Source organism: Astatotilapia calliptera, chromosome 5 (genome assembly GCF_964374335.1).
Source record: "Astatotilapia calliptera chromosome 5, fAstCal68.1, whole genome shotgun sequence".
NCBI lineage: Eukaryota > Metazoa > Chordata > Actinopteri > Cichliformes > Cichlidae > Astatotilapia > Astatotilapia calliptera.
Window position 1 is genome coordinate 9,082,829 of NC_137426.1, and position 21,175 is coordinate 9,104,003.

Consider the following 21,175-nt stretch of genomic DNA (forward strand, 5'->3'; position numbering starts at 1 on the left):
AACCAGGATGAAATATGAATGTTTGACTTCTCTTTGAAATGGCACATCACCTAAGAGTAACCTTAAGCATCGCAGTGCTAAAAGCTAATTTTTCAAAAATCTAGAGCTGGAGTCTACTTTGAGGATTTTCAGACGTGCCTTTTTATCCTTAGGATATAATGTGGGCTTAAGTGCAAGCATAGACAGACAGCAGCCACGGCTGAAAAAGTGGGACCCTTCCAGCTTGTTTTTAATGGATTTTTACAGGCAAACGGAAAGCTAGTGAGTGTGTTTCTTCTGAAAAGCAACTCCAGTGCACTTCCTTCCAGTGCATTAAGAGCTCATCTGTCTTTTCTTTTCTTATGCCTCATAATGTTCGTCAAGACATAACATTCACCAGCTATTCCAGCCAGATTGTTGAAAACCACGGGAATATGTCTTCTAGATTATTATGGCAGTATTTTCATACATACGTTCCAATGTTAAATATTCCAGTCAGGGGGGAAAGATACACTGGTAACTACCGCTGTTCCATAATGCCAGATAGATTCCCGGACCTCTGCAAAATATTGCGCATACTTCTCCCCTTTCCTTCTATCGGTCTGTTATCTTGTGAGCACCCAATTTGCATCTCCACAGCACAATAGCACACTCTTTTCCTTTTTCAGAGTTACCTTATGGCTGGGAGGAAATTGACGATCCACAGTATGGGACATACTATGTTGAGTAAGTAATACTGATGCATCTCATTTCCCATCACTCCAGTTGCCATCATCATCACCAGTGCCAATTGCTTTGTCATACTTGTTCGTCTCAGATGCACATAACACACAAGCGTATTTTACCAGCTTGGTCAGTGCACAAGTGCATATTGCAGAGCTCTGTGTACTTGAGCGGTGGGAAAATGTAAAGTAATATTGTCTAAAATAAACAAATGGTTGTAGCACATCTTGGGTGAGAATATTCTGAATTATGCAACATACCGAGAGAAAGCCTTTACCTGGAGAACACTTGAAGATTTTGATCAGGATTTTCACATTGTTTATCGGTGGGTGGCAAAATGAAACTCTGCGGGTAACATTGCAGTGACCTGTATATGAACACAAAACAGATTTTTCTCTCATCGCATTCTGTCAGTGTTTGTGTGTGCTTATAGAGTCTGTGTATTTGTCATTGCATATTGTTTGTATATTTGTCTGTGTGCTAAATGTGTATTTGTCATCAACATCCCGGCAGGAAATCTGTGAAACACAGCCATTGTAACAGCAGTAGAGAGAAATGGGGAGATTTTGAACTAGAATGCATGGAAGAAGTGGAGTGGGGGTTGGAAGACGAGGTAGCAATCTGTTGTGTTGAAAAGAAAATGGGAATTCTCGCATTGTTTTATTGCTCAGAAAGCATATAAACGCTCCTAGGTAGAAGTGACATGAGAGAGAGACCTGCACTGTTTGGACAGGGAGTCAATGGCATATAGATGGAGCTTGTACCTGCTAGTGTTTAGCTTGAAATGAGCTCACTATGAAGCAGTGGCTCTTGTTTGTATGCCAGGGGGACAACAGGCTGTTTACCTTGTTGTAGGGGAACAGGCAGTCAGGGGTTCATTTTCTATAATATTAAATGGCTAAAAGCAATGGTACTTTCCCCCACATAAAGAGGAGGCAAGTCAGAATGTACTGTATGTGTGCTGTGCTTGTGAATTTGTTTACTGGCACCACTATAGCATCCCTCTATCAGAAAATTATACTTCCTCTAAAAGGATGGTGCATACATAATTAACTGCAGAAAAATGATGCAGTAAGCTCAATAAGTGAGAGATTAGCATGTCTATGGGTGTGCGTGTTTGCATTCCAAGTCTCTTCTCACAAACCTGAACCTCTTTATGTTACAGCCACATCAATCAGAAAACCCAGTTTGAGAACCCTGTCCTGGAGGCAAAGAAGAAGCTGAGCCAGGAGACTGCAGCGATCCAGCAAGCCGCAGCAGCACCTTCTCAAGGTAACATTGCAGAATGCACCCCCCTCTTTAACTTCCACTGGGTTTATAAACGTTTTCCATGGTGTCATAACGGCAGAAGCCTGTGATAAAGAGCACAAAGGATCAAGTTTGCACGCGTGAAAATTTGCAAATGTTGGATTGCTAATGTAACATATGGGAGCTTTGTAAACATTATGGGATAGTTCAGCCTCTTGCATGAGTTTTGGCACCACACTTGGGTGTATACTACATGTAGTTACATGTGTACCTGTAATTATGTCAGAGAGCTTTCTAATTTGTACTGCCATTGCACCCCGTTAAAATCAAGCAACTGCATTATGTTACTGAAGTTAGAAAAAAAAATGCCACACTGAATAAATTTGTGAAGATCATCAAACTACCCAAGAAAAATGGAAAACGCCTGCCAATGTTAAATGTCATGTGGTTGGTTGGGGTCGAACTGGAGGTGATTTACGTCCCCTCAAATGTTCTGAAGGAAGCTACGAAGAAGACGCAATTTAGCAGTGAGTGTGAAAAAATTTGGGGTTCAACTTTTAATTTTCATCACATGATATGCACCAAGTTCACCAAAAAGGACGGAGGGGTTTGCGAGGGGTGATTCTGGTGGACCAATTATCTGCAATAACGTGTATGTTAGCATGTCAAAAAAAATAATAAGAAATAACTGATTATATTCAGAATGTGTATAATAAAAATACAGATGTAAAAAAAAATCAAGAAACTGCAGTTACACTGAAATCATCTAAAATGACAGACTCTCTGTTGCGTCTGTATCACATATTCTTTCAACCATGTACTACTATTATTTCATGATGCTGCGAGATTATTCAAGAGCACCAGAAGTAATTTAGTCTTTATTGTAGCTTATTCTATTTCTGCACTCACTGTAAATCATTTTGGACACAGGCATCAGCTAATTAGCTAAAATATAATTGTAATTTAATTACTTTGGCCTATCCTCTGTGTAGAGGCCTGACCTTTTTACCTCTGTCAGTGCGCTTTGATAAACGTGCTTTGTGGGAACAGAAAGCAGTAGAACGTGATCATTTTTTACAAGGTCAGCTGAAAAAAAGAATGAGCCCTTTCTTTCACAGTTTCCTCATGTAACAGACTTTTTTGTCAGCTCTCCAATTGTGGTCTGTTCTTTAAGTTGACAAGTTGACATTTTTCAACTGCAATAAACATCATGAATTAAGTATGTTTTCATTACAATATATGTATAATAGATTACAGTACTGCAGTAGTGGAAATAGACAAGCGCATAGCGCTGGCAGAGATTCAGAGAGTGAAAGAGGGAGTGTAGGGGAGGAGGCCGGCTTTTAACGGTGCATGTGGCAACAGCTGGTGTAACAGCACGTCAGAGAGGCCAAGTATAATCAGACATCTCTCTGCTCAGGTGTATAGGGACTGAGGAATCCACCATCCAGCTCCTGATTACTGATTACACAACTTAGTGAGCTGTCAGACAGTTGCTATGATGAAACCTAAGCATCATCAGTTGTCGGTTACACCTCAGGCTACAATCCACACTCTGTTTTCCAAGAAGTTCAATTCCCAGGGAGTTCTATGTGAAGGAAATGAACTCTGTGAATACAGAAATAATGCATATTAATAGTTTATGTACAAATGTGTTTTGTTTTGTTTTTAAAAACACCACAGGCAAAAATGTGTTTTTTATGCAAAGGTCAATTTTGAGATATCAGTGAGTTTTGCTCCATAACGTGCCTTCTTTCAAAATATGCCTTAATTGAGATCCTATCTTGTTTGCTTATGTAAATGTAAAATTACAGAGTACTTGTAACACATAATAATATTATTAATGTAAGTAATGTAATGTTTTCACAGTACATCATTTTTCTTAGTTGCATTGCTAGTTTAAGCAGTTAGTTTATTTGTATGTTGAACTGTGTTGTGTAATTCTTTCTTGCATCATGTGTCACTGCAGCTAACCACTAAAAACACACATGGCTATATGTGTTCCTGTTTGCTTTGTTCTGATCCATTATCTATATTATTTGATTAAACTAGTAATTTGGTCATTTCCCTGATAGTCAGCTGCTGGCTTTGTAGGCTCATTCCTTTATAAAGACTACTCATGACTTGTACACTCTTGCACTCTTGCAAACAGCCGTTTCTGTTGCTCTACTGCTGCTTCGCGGATGTAGTAAAGAAGCTGTTTCCTCAACTATGCTGAATAATGTCACTGGAGATTTACAGTGAGACTGAGTCACACATAAGAACTCAAAAACCATGGCCGTTTGATGCAGTTGATATGATGGTTTTGTCTGCCTCTGGTGTTTAAAGTCTGCCCACAAACATTGGCACAGAGACCTCCCTTGGACTCTCCCACACAAGTACAGGCTTGTACACATCAAACTCACTTCCTCCCTTGGTTACTCTCTCTTTCACCCTCCTTTACCTCGGTCTATTTCTTCACACACAAATGTGCAGGCAAATGGGTATATCAGCGCTCACTGGGTTGGGGGGCGAAAAAACATCCCATGTTGAGTTTATCAAGCAATTTGAATGTGATTATGCAAATGGACTTTGCTTGATCCATGCAACAGTGTGGACATCTGGAGTCCACACTGACTGTGATAAGTTACACTCGCTCACAGCCGTTCATGTCTGCAGCGAATGTTTATGGCTGCTGAACTGTTTCAAAGTATGAAAGCGCCTTCATTTGTATTCCTCACACACACCCTTGAAAGTTAGCCTTTATAAAAGTGAAGGAAATGAGTGGGGGAAAGTGCATCTGTTACTTTTCAGCCAATTTACAAAGTTCTTGCCATTTTTTTAAACTGGATATAGGGATGGGCACACAGCTATCAGATGTGACTGTTCAGTCATCGTGTGTATAGAAGCTGCATAAAGATATTAAGAGATACAAGTGAAGAACGCAGCATGCAGCTGTAAACCTTCATATCCACGTCTGTTCATTTCAGGTAAAGTATTCACATATACACAGCCCAAAGAGCTTTGCAACGTTTTTTAGTTTCTAATGGTAGCACATTATTTCAAAACAAGCATGTAACATTATACAAATTATGTATTTGTTAACCTGTCATACTGCAGCTTTTTCAGCTTTTTATAAAAGAAACCATTTAATCTTGAACAGTTTACAAAATGTACATCCTCACCAAGTGTGATTAGGCTTTGAGATTTAGTGCCACCAACAAACTGCACGTTGTGATCTATTTGTTAGATTTGTTGGCGATACGAAAAATCAGAATAACACCAAATCCTTTGCTTGTTGCTGAATACATTTGCAAATTCTTAATGAAATAGTACTCCGACAACCACGTCTTTAACAAACATGGTGTCAGTGTAATAATGTTCGAGGCTGCATTTACTTCATACATTTCCTGTTGTTGTTGTCATTCTCTTTGTGGTAGAAGTTGTGATAATAAGATATCTGTCACTGAGATTTTTAGTGTCGTACAAAAGTCGTAATTTTCTCTTAGCTTACTGCATATGTGTCTCTTGGGGATGGTTATTTTGCCACAGTTCATTTATCTTCAAATATAAAGACCCCAGATAATGACAGTACCATCACACTCTCTCAGTATATAGCAGAATCACAGGAATATGCCCCATTTGTCACCAGCTGGTTTCCCTTTTACTGTTTTTGAGTCAGAGCTATAATGCGGTCCAGGCCAGAAACCATCAGGCAGCAAGCGAAAAATGGTGTGTCCATGATCTAAAGTGCTGATACCACAGTAATGCCAGATAGAGAAGCTGCCCAGTTAAATGCAATGTGACCCTGACAGTCGGTTATCTATTGTATTGTGTATGCCACAGCCAAGCTGCTCGTCCATATTGATGTTGCCACTGACCTTAAGTTGTTCCTTTTTCCAGTTATAAAAAGTCTACAGTGATAAACCTTTTTTTTTCTGAGTCACTGATTGCAGTAGGGAAGGGATAACAGAGGACACTGTGGTAAATTGGATACTGTCAGAGGTACTATATCAATGTTCAGCTCTATAGTTTTCAAATGAAGGTAAATGAGTGTATCAGCTTCTATAGCTGTAATTTTAACTCATTTTATCTGTCTGACTGTGCAGGTTGGCAGGGAGGTGTAAAAAAGGTCTCTGTGAAAGGTTTATCTAGTTAAGGCTTACAGATTATGCCTGTTAATTAGAAATGACTAATTACGGTGTTGATCCTCAGCACATAATGTGTATAATTGAGGTTCAGTGCGGACACGGATGGATTTTGCTGTCTTTCAAGAAGGCTATGAATTTATTAATCATTGTTGCTGGCTTTCATGTTGTGTATTGTTTTGTTATTTCGCTTGTGTTTGATAAAAAATTGTATTCACTCATAATTTTATTAATGTGCATTCTCGCACATGCTGACACGTAGATGTTCTGCACAGGTAAAGGTGGTGCATCTGGCTTCACAGCAGACCCCAGCCAGCTGAAAGGGGAGATTTACCACACAGCGCTGAAGAAGAGCTCCCAAGGATTTGGATTTACCATCATAGGAGGTGACCGCACAGATGAGTTTCTGCAGGTGAAAAATGTGCTCAGCGACGGTCCTGCTGCCCAAGACAAAAAGATGGCATCTGGTGAGCAAAACCTTTGAAAATATGCTCACAATTTACTACAGAAAAGGACCAGTAAGAGCTGATACACTTATTCAAATAAACATTAAAATCCCATTTAGCTGGAAGGGAGATCCATGTGTTCACTAATTTCTGCAAAGTTGCTGAAAATTCTTTTGTAGCTAACGTGTACCTACTGTGTTACTATGATGCACCTTCAGGTATCAATTTTACATCTGTGGTCTTCACTTAACCTAACACTGCCCCATGAGTTTCAGTAAATAAAGCAATAACAACTTTAGCATTGTCAGGGGCATTGTTTTATAGCAGGCTGATTATGGTGGGCGTGAAACCATCTAAAAGCTTTATTGTTCAGGTTCTGATCTTGCCTTTGGGCTGTCTACATAAACCAACAGCCATGAGGCTGTGTGTGATGGTTACAGTAGTATGATGTGACAGAAATCTACGCCTGTCTCAGCTCCTGTTGTTGAATACTGTTCAGGTCTGTTCAACAATGTAGTGAGTAAAGAGGGGACAAGAATAAAGTAGGAATGAATGAGATAAAAGGAAACTCAAACGGTACCAGGAGCTGCCAAAATGAAAATATGAGAGAGTAGTGAAGGGGAAAAGGACATTTCAGAGAAAAGCACTGTCTGGCAAAAGGAGAAAGGACTCCTCCAAGAAAAGTAGAGAGGTGATGTCTAGATTAAAAAGCACGGGATTAATTCTTTCTTGTTACATTCTTTCCTTTCTCCTTGTCTTAGGTGATGTGATTGTTGAGATTAATGGGGTATGTGTGCTGGGGAAGACCCATCCAGAGGTAGTGCAGATGTTTCAGTCCATTCCCATTAACCAGTATGTGGACATGGTTCTTTGCCGTGGATACCCGCTTCCTCCTGACGTTGATCTAGACAGCGACGATCCTCTTCCCCCTCCTCCTCCTCCGCCGGACACCCAGCCCCAGCAGGCTCTGCATGGTGGAGAGGTGGTGACAGCTGTGCCCCTGATCAATGGACAGCCACTGCTTGTCAAAGGTGACGTCCTCCATGGCTCCTCACAGGAGCTCCACTATGTTACTACTGATGCCAGTGGCCGTCCTGTTGTGGCTGCTCTGCCAAACGGGAGGCAGGGTGGAGAAGCAGCCACAGCGATGCTCCAACCAGAGCTGGTAAGCGTGCCACTGGTCAAGGGGCCTGGTGGATTTGGTTTTGCCATTGCTGACTGCCCTCTGGGACAGAAGGTGAAGATGATCTTGGATGCCCAGTGGTGCCGCGGCCTGCAGAAAGGAGACGTGATTAAAGAGATCAACAGGCAAAATGTGCAGTCGCTTAGCCATGCACAAGTGGTGGACATCCTTAAAGACTTACCAGTGGGCAGCGAGGTCAATGTACTGGTGTTGCGAGGAGGTGAGAGACTGAAATAACAACACATGTTTGCACTTGTCTGTCTGACTCACCCTCATGCCTGTCTTTCTATCTGCCTAACTTTTTTTTGTGCATCTATAGATTCATGTGGCTCACTAGCAATAGATCCATATTGTCTGTTCTTTCTCAGCAAGCAATCTTTGTTTTTCCTCCTCAGTGTATCCCTCTATTATTCTTATGCTTTTATGCCCTTGTGTGTGTGACATAATATGCTATTACTGTCAATGCAACTCCAACAGTGCCCATGGGAGGTGAGGTCAGCGTGTTGATACTGAGAGGAGGTGAGGTGGTGTTGTGGCTGGTTGGGGGGCACTGACTGACTACACACTGTTGTTCTGTAGAAGTCTGGGTGATGCCACTTTGACTGCGATCTGTGTAAGGTCACCACAGCAGAGAATGCTGCCTTTTTAGCTGAATAGATCTAACAGTGCCACTGTACTCTAACTCTTGCAAATGATGATCAGACTCAATCCATCAGAGTCGTATTTTCTGGCATGCAGACTCTACATGTTTAACATTTCTTGAGCGTTCCTTCTCTTTTCTTTCATTTAATCTACATCTTTTTATGACAACTCCCATTGAGGTGTAATGCTTTCTGTTACAAGTGAGTGAGCAGGAATTATGTAAGTGTGGGGATGTTCTTTATTCCAAGTAGCAAAGAGAGGAGAGTAGACACCCTACAAATGTCTCCTAAATCCATCTCCTGCCACCCCAGGGATTTACTGTGCTAGTCGATGAACCCTGGATTGGCTTTGATCATCAGCAGAGCGAAGGAGATCTCTGCATGCTTCTTAGGGATCCATAGCTAAATGGCTGTAGAGGGAACGTCCTCAGGGGCTTCCTCCCCATAGCCACACCTCGAGCCTCTGCCTCATATCCCAGAACACCCACGCTACGTATGCTCACTCTTTTGCCGCCATCACCACTTCCTGCTCCACTGACGCACTGCATGACCCCACAGTTAAAGCAGAGCTGGGCTCAGCTTCGTCCAGCCTGTCCAGTTAAAGCGCTAATGCTAGTTTTAACCCTCATTAGACAATTGCCTGTGGCGTGGAAGAGGATCCCGGTGCTCCTGTTTGTGGGATTGGTGGGCATCAGTGCTTAGAGAAAGAATAGAAGAAAAAGAGTTGTGTGGGAAGGTGTGTGTCATGTGTATGTATGGTACAGTTGTCTTATTTCATGCCATTGATGACTCTGATGTTGGATTGGGAATTTTGCAATGAAGCGGAAAAACACCGCTGTGTCTCCCCTTTTACATCAGGCTCCATTAAGCCCTCATCAGCCGTGTTAGCCCAGCTCCACGGGACTCCAGGCTCTAGAGCAGTGTTTGTTAATTCACTTAAAGCAGGGCGTTGAGATGGGGGGGGCTCAGATGGAATATGTGGGTGTGCTGTACAGTGAACAGAGAGCAGGAAGGGAATCTTCAGTCAGTGAATTATATGCATGAATCTCTAATGCCCTCACCCACTCTCTTACAGTTGATTTGTCACCTCTTCAGCACGTGTAGTATCTTGATATTTCTTATGTATCTTTAAACGCACATGAATGTATTTTCCCTAATGGATGATTCTTTAGTGAGCACAGCTCTCGAGTTTAGAGCAGCACTGGTTTATTTTTATGCTCGCTCTCTCTGTCGGAGAGTCACTGCCATCTGGTGGACAGTGACTCAGTGACTCTTGTTCCAAATCTTGTTTTCATTTCCTAATACGTTTCTGTTGTCTGTCTGTGTCTCTCCATAGGTCAAACATCGCCTGTGAAGAGTCTGAAGCCTGTGAGTAAAATCTTATCTTTGTCTATTTCTTCATTATCGTTTCCCCACCGGGGATATATCCCTCAATTTGATTTCAAAGCGTTTTGTCCTTCAGCCTAACCAGCTTCTGTTGCATTGAATTAAATGATAGCAATAAATTTGAATATTGATTGTGTTTCTGGGCGCCTTCTTTTGTTTGCTCTGAAAAACAATCTTAATTACTTCCTTTCTGTATTCGTAGTCTTACGGCTATTGTCAGGGGACTGCAATGGTAATGAAGCATGGATGAGCCTCTGTAGATATCGTGGTATTATTAATGCAACAGTTTTAGATAAGAAACTTGCCCTTTCTGCCTGAAGAGGCCTGTCATAGCCTTTGGGGAAATCTTTACTTTTTAAAACATATTGTATCCAAATCCCTTTGCTTAGAATTGAAAACAATAGGAAGTAAGTAAAGTGAAACTGCTTGATGTTTTCATAAAAAGTGACCTTTATTGCTTTTGTAATCCATCACCGTTAGATGCTCATCCACTAGCTTTTGATAATGAGCCATATTCTACATAAATGGTTTTATTTTTTGAAAACATGAAGCAACATGTGTCTGTCAGAGACAGGAAATGACGGCCAGTACAGAAACTCTGGACATTGTCACAGACTCGGCACCTCAGGCCTTGCCTTACCACTCCAACACAAGCACCCTGCGCTCTGCCGATTCTCCCAAACGAGATGCTACAGAGATATACTTGAAGTCCAAAGCTCTTTTGGAGAGCAGACGTAAGTTTAGGCCAGCATCACTTGTTCATATAATTTTGTAAACCTTTTGTCGTTCTGGCCAGCTTTAAACACTAGGAAAATTATGCCCACAGAGCCTCACGCCAAAGATATAGATGTTTTTCTGAAGCGGGACATTGAAACAGGCTTTGGCTTCCGTGTTCTGGGAGGAGAAGGGCCACAACAGCCAGTAAGTGTATAAATGAGTGTCTTGAAAGTATATTTTAATTTCTGGTTAAAATTATACAATTTTATGTATTTATTAGACACTGACCCAGTGGTCAGGGTCTGTTATTAACCCCATATCAGAATGTATTTCCCCAGGTGTACATTGGTGCCATTGTGCCTAATGGAGCTGCAGAGAAGGACGGGCGTCTCAGAGCTGGAGACGAACTTATTGGCATCGATGGCGTGATGGTCAAGGGTCGTTCGCACAAGCAGGTTTTGGATCTGATGACCAACGCTGCCCGAAATGGCCAAGTTATGCTGACTGTTCGTAGGAAGGTGATCTACAGAGGTGAGTAACAAGCCAAGCAAAACCTGGCATGTTTGTCAACTTTTTGTAATTAAAAGTACATTCAGGAGCTTTATTGCACTAGATTTTTTAATTTATCAGATTGGATTAGAGTAAAACTTTAATGTGCCCAAGTTTGTTTTATAGGTAGTAGTCCAACACATACACACATACTACACAGTGTAAAAACCTAATACTGGGTCCAAATGTACCAATGTCACCATAAAAAGTGAGGGAGACATTTCAAATTTGGTTTATTATTAATATCTTACGCATGCCATGCAGACTAGGAGCAGGCAGGAATCAAACCACCAACCGATTAGTAGATGACGAGCTCTGCTTCTGAAGTACAGCTACTCCAGACTAAGACTGCTGAACCAGCAAATCATCAAAAATAAACAGTAACAACATGTTAATAATGAATGCATGCATTTAAACTGAGTTGCATGAGGTGTAGCAGGTCAAAGAAAAGAGCACTAGGAAACAGAATGTGTCTCTGCACTTGCTATGCATTTTCATTTACTCCAAGTAACATTTTGGATATTTGGGATTAGTTGAGTTACACAAAACATTTATCCTGTTACCAAGATAGACACTGTCCAGCACAATCATCATCCATGTTTTGTAGACCTGTAGACCATATAGCTCAAAGACAAGACAGTTCAAATCGTCTCAGATTCCTCAAGGATACACACCTCAACACTCAAATTTTAAAAAGAATTGTTCAAGACAGAAATGCATTAGCATCTGTATCCTTTCATATCAGATGTGACAGATGAAGATCCTCAGGAAATGGCGCCGGTGCTGGTGAATGGTTCTCCCAAACTACCTCGCCTACCGATGCCGAGTGCGCTGGACCACGAGTCTTTTGACATCACACTCCACCGCAAGGAAACTGAAGGCTTTGGCTTTGTGATCCTCACGTCCAAGAGCAAACCTCCACATGGAGGTGAGTTCAGTCTTTTCAGTCAGCTCAGTTCTCGTAATTCAATTAAATCAAACATTGTAGCATATTTCTGCATATGCCTTACTTAGGCTGAAGAAGTTGATAAGCATGTACATTTAACTAACCCATTCAACAGCCTCTTAATACACTTGTTGGTAACATATACAAAAAATGATAGGTCTGTAATTATTATTATTATTATTATTATTATTATTATTATTTATTTATTTATTTTTTATTACAAATATATCCAGAAAATGGCTAGCTTCTGGCCTCAAGAGTATTTTTTGGAAAATTGAAAGACTTTTTTGTAGATTGAATCAAACCCTGACAAAACTAAGTAATTGTGGGACCCTTCTTACTGCCATTGTGTTGAAAAAAGACAGTAAACAGACAGTAAAAGGCAGCTTCCTAACGGTCACTCTGACCGGGCCTCATATGTCTTTATTACTGCCATTTCAGTTATCCCACACAAAATTGGCCGTATCATTGGGGGCAGTCCCACTGACCGCTGTGGCCTGCTGCACGTCGGGGATCGTATCTCAGCAGTCAATGGACGCTCCATCATCGAGCTCTCTCATAATGACATCGTCCAGCTTATCAAGGAAGCCGGCAATGTCGTCACCCTTACTGTGGTTCCCGAGGATGGTGAATATTTCTGAGGATGGTGCATTTATTAGAGTAGTTAGTGGGTCTGTTCAGTTCAAAGTGGCCTTTTAGTGGGACATTAGTTTTGCAGCCAGGTAATCAATTAAATCGAGCCTTCATAAGATATAAATATTTTATTATCCATATTAAAAATTCAGTTTCAAACTGAGATAGTTAGAAACTGAAAAATTAGACCCCTTCTTCACCGAAATGATTGTATGAATAAAAATAAAGCAAAATACCTGAGAATCCCTTTACTAGGATATTTTAAGGCTTCATTGAGGGTTGTTAAAGGGAAATAAATGCAAAACCTTTAGCTTAAAATGAGCATTAATCATTTTAGAAGAATTCTGTATGTCTGCTTTTTTACCAGTGGGAGTTTTCATTATTAATATTATAATATACTGATTCTAATATGTTGTTAAAATGTATTTTAGAGTACAAGGGCCCTCCATCTGGAGCGAGTTCAGCAAAACAAAGTCCAGCTCTTCAGCACAGAGCCATGGGGCAAAGATCAGCACTACAGGATGAGCGGTAAGGATTTAATCCCACAAAAGAAAGCTGAGAAACTGCATAATTCTTCATGCATGTTTAGCGTTAGTAAGTTTTCTTGCAAGTGTTTGATTTTTTTTAAGTTATGCTAAACACTCAAAAGTATAAGAAAGTTGTATTATGTAATGCTGAGAAAGTGTAGACCGAGGAGGCAGCAAAAAGCTCTTAAATTGAAAATAAATTCAATTATGGTTATGGTGATGCTATTTTTTAATTACTAAAAACCTTAATGAATTCTTATAAACCTCCAGTAAAAGTCTCACCACAATAACTACTGAGCATGAAATAAATCGTGTACGTGGCAATGAGGTTGTCATACCCTCAGAGTAAAAAGCCAGAGAAACTATAAAGACACCGGTGTAATAAACATAAACGTGTGTAAGATGATAAGAGGTGTCGTGCGAGTACGCGCAGGCCTTTCCTATTTAACATTCAGCATTAAATTTCACTTTGTTTTTCATAAAAGCGTTTTCATTTGTTGGCCTGAGGCCTTCTGTTTACAAGTATCGCTGAAGGAATTAAGTGCATATGCTGTTTGTTCTAGTTATAACCTGGACATGGAGGAGAGAAAGGAAGGAGTCAACTGGTCTGACCACAAAACTCTTTCACTTGGTGAGACGGGGACGCTGTGTGTGACAGGGCCCAACCAGGTAAGAGCCATCCCCTTTTTTTCTTCCTTTCTTGTCTTAGAAACTATCAGAAGAGGTTATTTTTTGTGCTTACACCATCTTTCACAGGTTTATAAAGTTCATGCACTTATAATACTGATTCTTTTACGTAATTTTCAAGTCATTATGGTCAAAGAATAAACTATAGCATCTCTAATATTCTCTGATTCTCCTAATGAGGCATCACTGATTTCACAGCAAAAGATGTATGTTAGTACACTTGTATATGTCTAAAAATGAGTGTTGTCTTCATGCTGCAGGGTTGTCTGACAGTGGAGTTAGAGAGAGGGCCCAGGGGCTTTGGTTTCAGTCTGCGAGGGGGCACAGAGTATAACATGGGCTTGTACATCTTGAGACTTGCAGAAGATGGGCCTGCTCAGCAAGACGGAAGAATCCATGTGAGTGCTCCTTTTATTGCAACGTTTAAATGGACACTTCTGAGAGGTTGATATCACTATCACACAGCTGACAAGAAATTACAAACAAAAACTAATGGGGGAAAAAAAAATCATAAAACACGATGCAGTGCAATCAGTGTATTGTTTTGGAGCTCATGTTATTATCCTCACCATTGCTACATGCAGCATGACATGCTATTATAGAAAGCATTCCTTTGCAGAAATGTAGTGTTGCACATTTAGTTTGTGAAGGAGAGTCGTAAATCAAAATATAATTTGTGTCGCCTCGCGTTGACTGAGATTAAACTAATGAATTGTGTTTCAACAAGTGCCACTTGCAGTGTTGTAGGGCATGCAATGTTTTCTGCTGTGATCTGTGCAGCGTTTTGTTGCTTTCATTGTGAAATGGAATTCCACGCAGCAAACAGCGAAGCGATAAAGACGATTTTGGTTTAGTTCTTTGACGTTTTTTTATTCGTGTTCATCATCATTTGTGTACTACTGTCTCCACCGGTCTACCCATCCATCTCAGCAAGCATCCGTTTTTTAAGTTTGTGGCTGTTAACAGGAAGGTCACAAAGCAATTGACCCTGTATTTTCTCTTCATATGGTGGAGGTTCAGCAAAATTTGAATTTTCCCATGGGGATGATACTATCACATTATTATTACAGGAAGAGAATGGAGCAAAGTTCCCTAGTGGAAATCAATCCTAGGCCTGCCAGACTGTGATCTGTGGGCACGACTTTGCCTGTCTGAGGATGAAACAGAGTTCTCTGCACTGTGTAGCAACTACTGCATTTTTATTATTTAAAACAAGCTTCTTTTCTCATTCGGTGATCTCTGCTTCTCCGTGAAAGCAATGCACACATGTACCTTTGAAATAATGAAAAAGCTGATTTCCCATCGGTGGAAAGATCATTGAAAGGGTCATCTGAGAACATATTCTGATGAGAAACAATAGCTCTTTTCTTCTAGTGAGGGAGTCAGTGTGAGAGTTGGTCCAAGGTCCTTTGTAGAAAGAATGACTTTCTGATACAAAGGGATCACACAGTGGTTATTTTCTCATCACTTTGTTGCTATCATTTCTTCCCGACAAAGACAATGCTCCCACACTGTAAAAGTCAAAGGGTTGTGTTGAGGTTTCCTTGCAAATTTTTGTCTTTGAATCTAAATCCCGGCCTGCTGCACAAACAGGCTTGTTCACTCTATCTGATTAGAGTCTATCAAACTGACATGTTTACAAGCTTTATCCTGAGTTATTTTGTCATCTCCGATAATAGCAGGTACCTCCAGGGTATTACAAAACTCTGTGTGTGTGTGTGTGTGTGTAGGCAGATGTGTGTATGTGAGAAAGGGAGTGTATGCATGTGTGCATGGCATAAAACTTTAATTTTGTGTTTCAGCAAGTGTTTCAGTGAATTTGACTGGCAAAAGATGCAAAGTGTTCATAGGTATATTTTAGTATTACAATTGAATTTTCTGAATTACCGACAGGTTGGAGATGAGATAGTGGAGATTAACGGGGAGCCGGCTCGTGGCATTTCCCATACACGGGCTATTGATTTGATCCAGGCCGGAGGAAACAAAGTGGTACTGCTGCTGAGACCTGGGGCAGGTCTTGCTCAAGATGCGAGTGAGTACATCATTTGAAACTATTCAGTGCGTTGCGTTTGATATGGGCAAAGTTTGTGCTTGGAAATGTTGTATTATCACTCAGGTTAGAATTTTTGGGGGTGGATTTAACAATGCAGAATAACTGGAAACAAAAGCATGTGGTTGCCAGTGGCTCAATGACATTTACAAATAGACATAATTGTAGACGTACGTGTGTGTGTGCGTGTGTGTGTGTAAGGGTGTGGGTGTTATTTTGACCTTTTCCTTTGCAGTGCAAAGACAGCTCTTTCCCCATCATTCCAATTTTAATGCTTATCTAAACTTTCCGTCTGCTGGCTGTAGCTTGATACTGTATTTAGCTTTGTTATGAAACTGGTATGCCAAAGTCAGCCTGTTCCTTTAATATTTTTTTAATATTTACATGAAGTTTTAGATAGAAACTAAATTGTTTTATTTCCTAAAGAGTTTAGCTGCTATTTCCCATTTTACAAGGAAGGAACACTGCCAGTAGTTAAATACATGCACAAACAATAAATCCACCTAATGATAATTACTGCATCCATTTGTTAGTTGATGGAGCCTGTTTTGTAGTTAAGCCCTCATTGATTTCAATGTGCTTTCTTTGCTGTGTGTGTGTTTTTTTGTTTTGTTTTTATTTAGTCATTAACTCTTTAACTGTCTGCTTCCTTTGGCGTTTCTTCTCTTTCGCCTGATGCAGGTAATACAGCTTCCTCTACTGTGTGCTATTACACTGAGCACCAACACTAACACCTTCACTGCTTTTACTGGGCTCTTCTCTTTTACCTTGGTAATTTTTTTCCCACATGCTTTCCCACCTTTACCTCTATATAATATAATCTTATTTACTTTCCCTGTTATTCTGAATTTAAGTATTTTGTGTGCCATATTTATTATCCTTGCATACCTATGGTCTCATGTCAAATTTGTGCTGCTCTTGCAGGTCGACATGATCAAAAAGTCATTTCACCCACAAGCTATTTTGGAGAAGTTTTCTCTGACACATCACCCCTTTCCTCTCCATATCCCACCGGGGCTTCCACCTTTGTTTCCTCTCCTTTCTCCAGCAAACTGACGCATTCTCGCAGCTGGAGCACACTTTCTCCACAAGGCCGCAAATCCCGCAGCAGCGGGGGTTTAAGCTCAGTGGAGGAAAGTGTTGAGTGGGCGGACACGGAGGGAGAAGGGCTCCTTCCCACCTCCAATGAGCATGTGAAGTTCTACAAGAGGACCAGGCCCACGAACGACTCCAGAGAGCTAAGCAGCCCAAAGAAAACAGAGGAATCTTTTCCTAAAGCCAAAGAGCAACTACACAGTCCCAAAAAGACTGAGAGTCAGGCACAGGAAGCAACAATGAACAGAAAAAGGGTGCCTATCACACAGACAAAAACGCAATCTGCCAGTCCTGGGAAGTCCGCTCACGTTGGACAGCAAGGGATATCAGCCCTGCAACGCACCGAGAATCAACAAGGCCTTCAGCAGAGATTAAAGGGTTCATCCAGTAGAGAAAGCTTAAGTCATGAAAAGAAAAATGGAAAAGGGGGGAATTTTGAGATTGGAAAATACCCTCAAGGATGGGAGATGGAAGGGAGAAGAGAAAGGACCAAGTCTCTGCATGAGAAAGAAAGTTATAAAAGAAGGTCGATTGGGGAATCTCACCGCCACAGGACATTTTCTAGTACACTAAGAGAGAGCGAGAAAGGTACAGGTAAAGACTCAGGGCAAAGAGACGTTGATGCCAAGGGTAAACTTACAGAAAACAGGACTACGAGTAAAGAGACTATTAGCAAAAGAGAATCACCGCTGTCTTTTAAAAATGTATGGCGTAGGAAAGGTTCTGTGAATTCACCAAGAGATATAAAAGGAAGAGAAGACACATTTTCTAAATCCAAAGACAGCTTAAAGGACAACTTTGTGGCCTCTGTAAACAGCATTCCAGGAGCCCTACAAACCCTGAAGGGACCTATTAGCCCTGGCCCTTGGAAAACGCCCAGCTCAGCCAAAATCCTCTCTGAGGCAGAAGTCCTCCGTGACCCTTTGTGATGGAATATTGAATCACAAGGACGTGAGCTGTGCCATGGAATATTTTACAGTATCCTCAGTGGATTATTTTTCTGAGTTCTTCCATAAAACAGAGAAGTGCAACATGGTGCCACATTTATCCATTTTAGACTGTGGCCAGATTTGTATTGTGGGAGCCCTGTGACATCACATGTGGCATGTAGCAGCTCCCCTCCGCCTTGTCTGCTGCTTTAGCATCTTTGACGTGGGACTTCAGCATATAGGACATGCTCGGGGCCTTGTCAGACCAGACATTCAGAAATGTGAATATGTGCCAATCCCGCGAGCCTCCTGTGGAACGACGACTACAAACAGCGCTTCACCCATTACAATGCAATGACCCATATGCAAAGAAAAGAGAAAGGCCCTCGCCTCTCGTCTGTAGAATATACAGTGTGACTCATCTAGGGTTTAATTTTGCTCTCAGTGTCATTGTTGAGTATTTCAACTGTATTCTTCTTATCAGTTTGCTCAACTGCATGCAGTCGGTCCTTCTGTTTGTTTTACTGCACGCGTTCTGTACATCGCTGAGGATGAACCCATTTCGTATTTATAATTTTCATTCTGATCACCAGGCAAATACAGCAAGTGTTACTGGGTAATCTAGACTGTTCTATGGCTATAGTCATGACACACCTTCATACAGACAGTATCATTTAAAAGACCAGAAACTTGTGGTTTGAGATCTTGTTTACCATGTGTATGATAACTAACCAGTGTGTAATTTATTGAGGTAATAGATGAATATATGTATATGTAGCTGTACCAAGCCATTCCGCATTTTGATAAAGACTTTCAGAAATTTGTCCCATGTTATTTGAGCTTTCACCTTATTTCCAATGTACTTCAGTGGTAGGAATTACCAATGAAATTTGTAGTTCATGAAATGTATAGATGTAACGTGCAAACTGCTGTACCAAATGTTTAAAATTGCTCAAAATGTGTCTCATTGTGAAATATAATATATATGTATATATATATATATTTGAATGTGTGTTTTGGAAATTCTATCTATTAATTCCATTGCACCGCATCTGCCCTTGTAGCAAAACAGATTGACCATGAGTTGTATTTAATTTGTGATGTATACTTGCTACCAAAACATTGCATTTATTATTGTTTTTTTATTTTTTTTTATTTAATGGGGGTTTTTTTTTGGTTTTTTGAAATGATCACTGTTAAAGGGGGAAATGGCAATTTATGTAATGCTGTGCAAGTTCTGAATCATGTCTCTGGTTGTTTTACATGTGCTTGTTGATGAAAAGATAAATGAGGGTTTATATTGTAGGTACTGCTGTGTGATTATGTGCCAGGGTAGCTTGAAGGATGAAAGAGGCCAGAGAATGATGTGGTTTACTAAGATACCGAACAAGCTGCTGAAATAAGGCATGTATACAGAAAACTCTCCACCTTACATATTAAAGGGAGCCAATAGCACAGAGAAGACCAGTGTAGTTTTATAATGTGCAGTCTATAAAAATAAGATAGTCAGATTTCACTGTTACTTTAAAGAGGACATATTATGCTGATTTATAGCTCCATACTTTTATACTTGGACACCATAAGAGTCGCTTTGCCTATTTGCCTAATAATAATACTCGTTTAAGCTATATTGGGCCGCTGTGTAGCATTCAGGTCATTCTCTGTCTGGAAAAATGTGTTTTAGTTCCTTGGCCCTTACCTTTATGCCAATTTTTTTTCTTATTGGCAAACAGAAACAGCAGGTGGGAGGGGCTGCTGTGTGTCTTTAGCATTCTTTCAAATAAAAAACTGTCTAAAAATAACAAACCATTTAGAGCAGTCTGAGCTTTTGGCTCACTTGGATTGCTTGTGTGTACAATGACCTCATTATTTGAGGTTTGTGCCAGACAGAAAATGAAGAAAAGCATAATAGGTCCGCTTTAAAGGATTTTTGAAGTGATACGCAAATATACTCAACATACTTGCAAATACAACTTTGAAATAAACACATTCAGATGAGCTCAGGGAAAACTGAATTGTAGCAAATGTGTGATAAAGTCGTTATCAATGAGAGCTGAATGGTGGTTGAAGTCTGTGATTGTATAAAGGAGTTTTCAGGTTACAAATCCCTAGAGGATGTACTTTGAGCCAATCAGTGGTAGGCTTTTGTGCAATAGTTTGGTTGGTTGAATGAGTAAATCCAACCCCGAGTGCTGAAAAAAGTTCACTCTGGTTCAGAATCAGATAATATCCTCTTTTATTGTATGTCCCCTGCACTGTAGTACAGCTTTATGCTTTCATTTGAACAATTTTGTTTGACATCTCTGCATCATACTGTGGCCTTGCATTGCTTCATTAGAAAAAAAAGAAAAAAGAAAAACACAATCCTTGTGGTATCTTCTACATTCTGTAGGAACAGTAGATGTAAATGTTTGTACATTGTACAGCACCTTTATAAATACTTGCCGAGTGCTCTTTTGGGGAGAAAAAAATAGAGGTATATTAAATCGCTCCATTATTTTTTTATGTAAAAAAAGAGAAAAATATTTAAAAATGGATTGAAAAGGATAGGCAATGACCTTGATATGGTATTCTGTTCATGCACTGAAAAATAAAGTTTTGCTGAAAACATGTTTCTGGATTTGTTGTATTGAAACTGAGATGCACATAAAATGATCGTCATCATCTTATCTGTATAAATGTAAAGCAAATAACAATTCAAGTGTCACACTTTTGACATCTAAGTAATTTGTTGCATATATGATGCAGAAGAATATGCTACTGTTACTATGGCAGATTTCCAGTTGTTATGGTAACTGACTGAGCTATAGTTTTTCAATTACAAGAGAAGCTGTATATATTTCCAAAGCCATCGTGTCTCATGTGAACATATTTAGAATGAGAATGCGAATCTGCTCAGAGCCCCAGTGAAACCCTAAGAGCGGTTTTGAATCCTCTATAAATTTTAGGCACCATGAAAGGAATAAATGATAAGATCTAAATGTGGTTAGGTGTCCTACCATGCATTTTACACAAAGCTGAAACACTTCAGTAGAAGGCTCATAATGTATTACAAGTGCTTCGAAAAGATTTAACTGCAAATTCAAAGTTGTAAAAGAAGTACATGCTTGGCCTAAGAAGTTACTTGTACTAGATTCTTCAAGCAGTAATTTAAAGTTGGGCTAATTCCAAAGAATCACAGATCAAATATCTATTTCAAAAAAAAATCTAAGCAAGGCTTAACAGTGCCTTTTTTCTGAGTATTTTGTGTCAAATTCATTCAGTTAGAGAGTAATGCCTAAGGTTTTCACTACATGCATTTACAGTTGT

The 21,175-nt window shown here is 40.2% G+C and overlaps 1 protein-coding gene across 2 annotated transcripts in view; it reads left to right on the forward strand.

Moving 5' to 3' along the window:
• The window catches only part of magi3b (membrane associated guanylate kinase, WW and PDZ domain containing 3b), a 125,867-nt gene extending 105,389 nt beyond the window's left edge, over nucleotides 1-20,478 (forward strand). The window contains exons 7-22 of one of the 2 annotated variants that reach the window (XM_026167074.2): nucleotides 648-705; nucleotides 1,868-1,974; nucleotides 6,353-6,544; nucleotides 7,285-7,926; nucleotides 9,684-9,715; nucleotides 10,302-10,467; nucleotides 10,560-10,654; nucleotides 10,774-10,981; nucleotides 11,745-11,927; nucleotides 12,387-12,572; nucleotides 13,010-13,106; nucleotides 13,669-13,774; nucleotides 14,053-14,190; nucleotides 15,686-15,824; nucleotides 16,524-16,613; nucleotides 16,767-16,906. In XM_026167074.2, the coding sequence (XP_026022859.1) occupies nucleotides 648-705; nucleotides 1,868-1,974; nucleotides 6,353-6,544; nucleotides 7,285-7,926; nucleotides 9,684-9,715; nucleotides 10,302-10,467; nucleotides 10,560-10,654; nucleotides 10,774-10,981; nucleotides 11,745-11,927; nucleotides 12,387-12,572; nucleotides 13,010-13,106; nucleotides 13,669-13,774; nucleotides 14,053-14,190; nucleotides 15,686-15,824; nucleotides 16,524-16,573 (2,399 nt within the window). In that variant the 3' untranslated portion in view covers nucleotides 16,574-16,613; nucleotides 16,767-16,906. Of the gene's footprint in view, nucleotides 1-647; nucleotides 706-1,867; nucleotides 1,975-6,352; nucleotides 6,545-7,284; nucleotides 7,927-9,683; nucleotides 9,716-10,301; nucleotides 10,468-10,559; nucleotides 10,655-10,773; nucleotides 10,982-11,744; nucleotides 11,928-12,386; nucleotides 12,573-13,009; nucleotides 13,107-13,668; nucleotides 13,775-14,052; nucleotides 14,191-15,685; nucleotides 15,825-16,523; nucleotides 16,614-16,766 lie in introns of both variants that reach the window. The other variant, XM_026167072.2, reaches the window with a different exon arrangement.
• The last annotated feature ends 697 nt before the right edge of the window (nucleotides 20,479-21,175 follow it).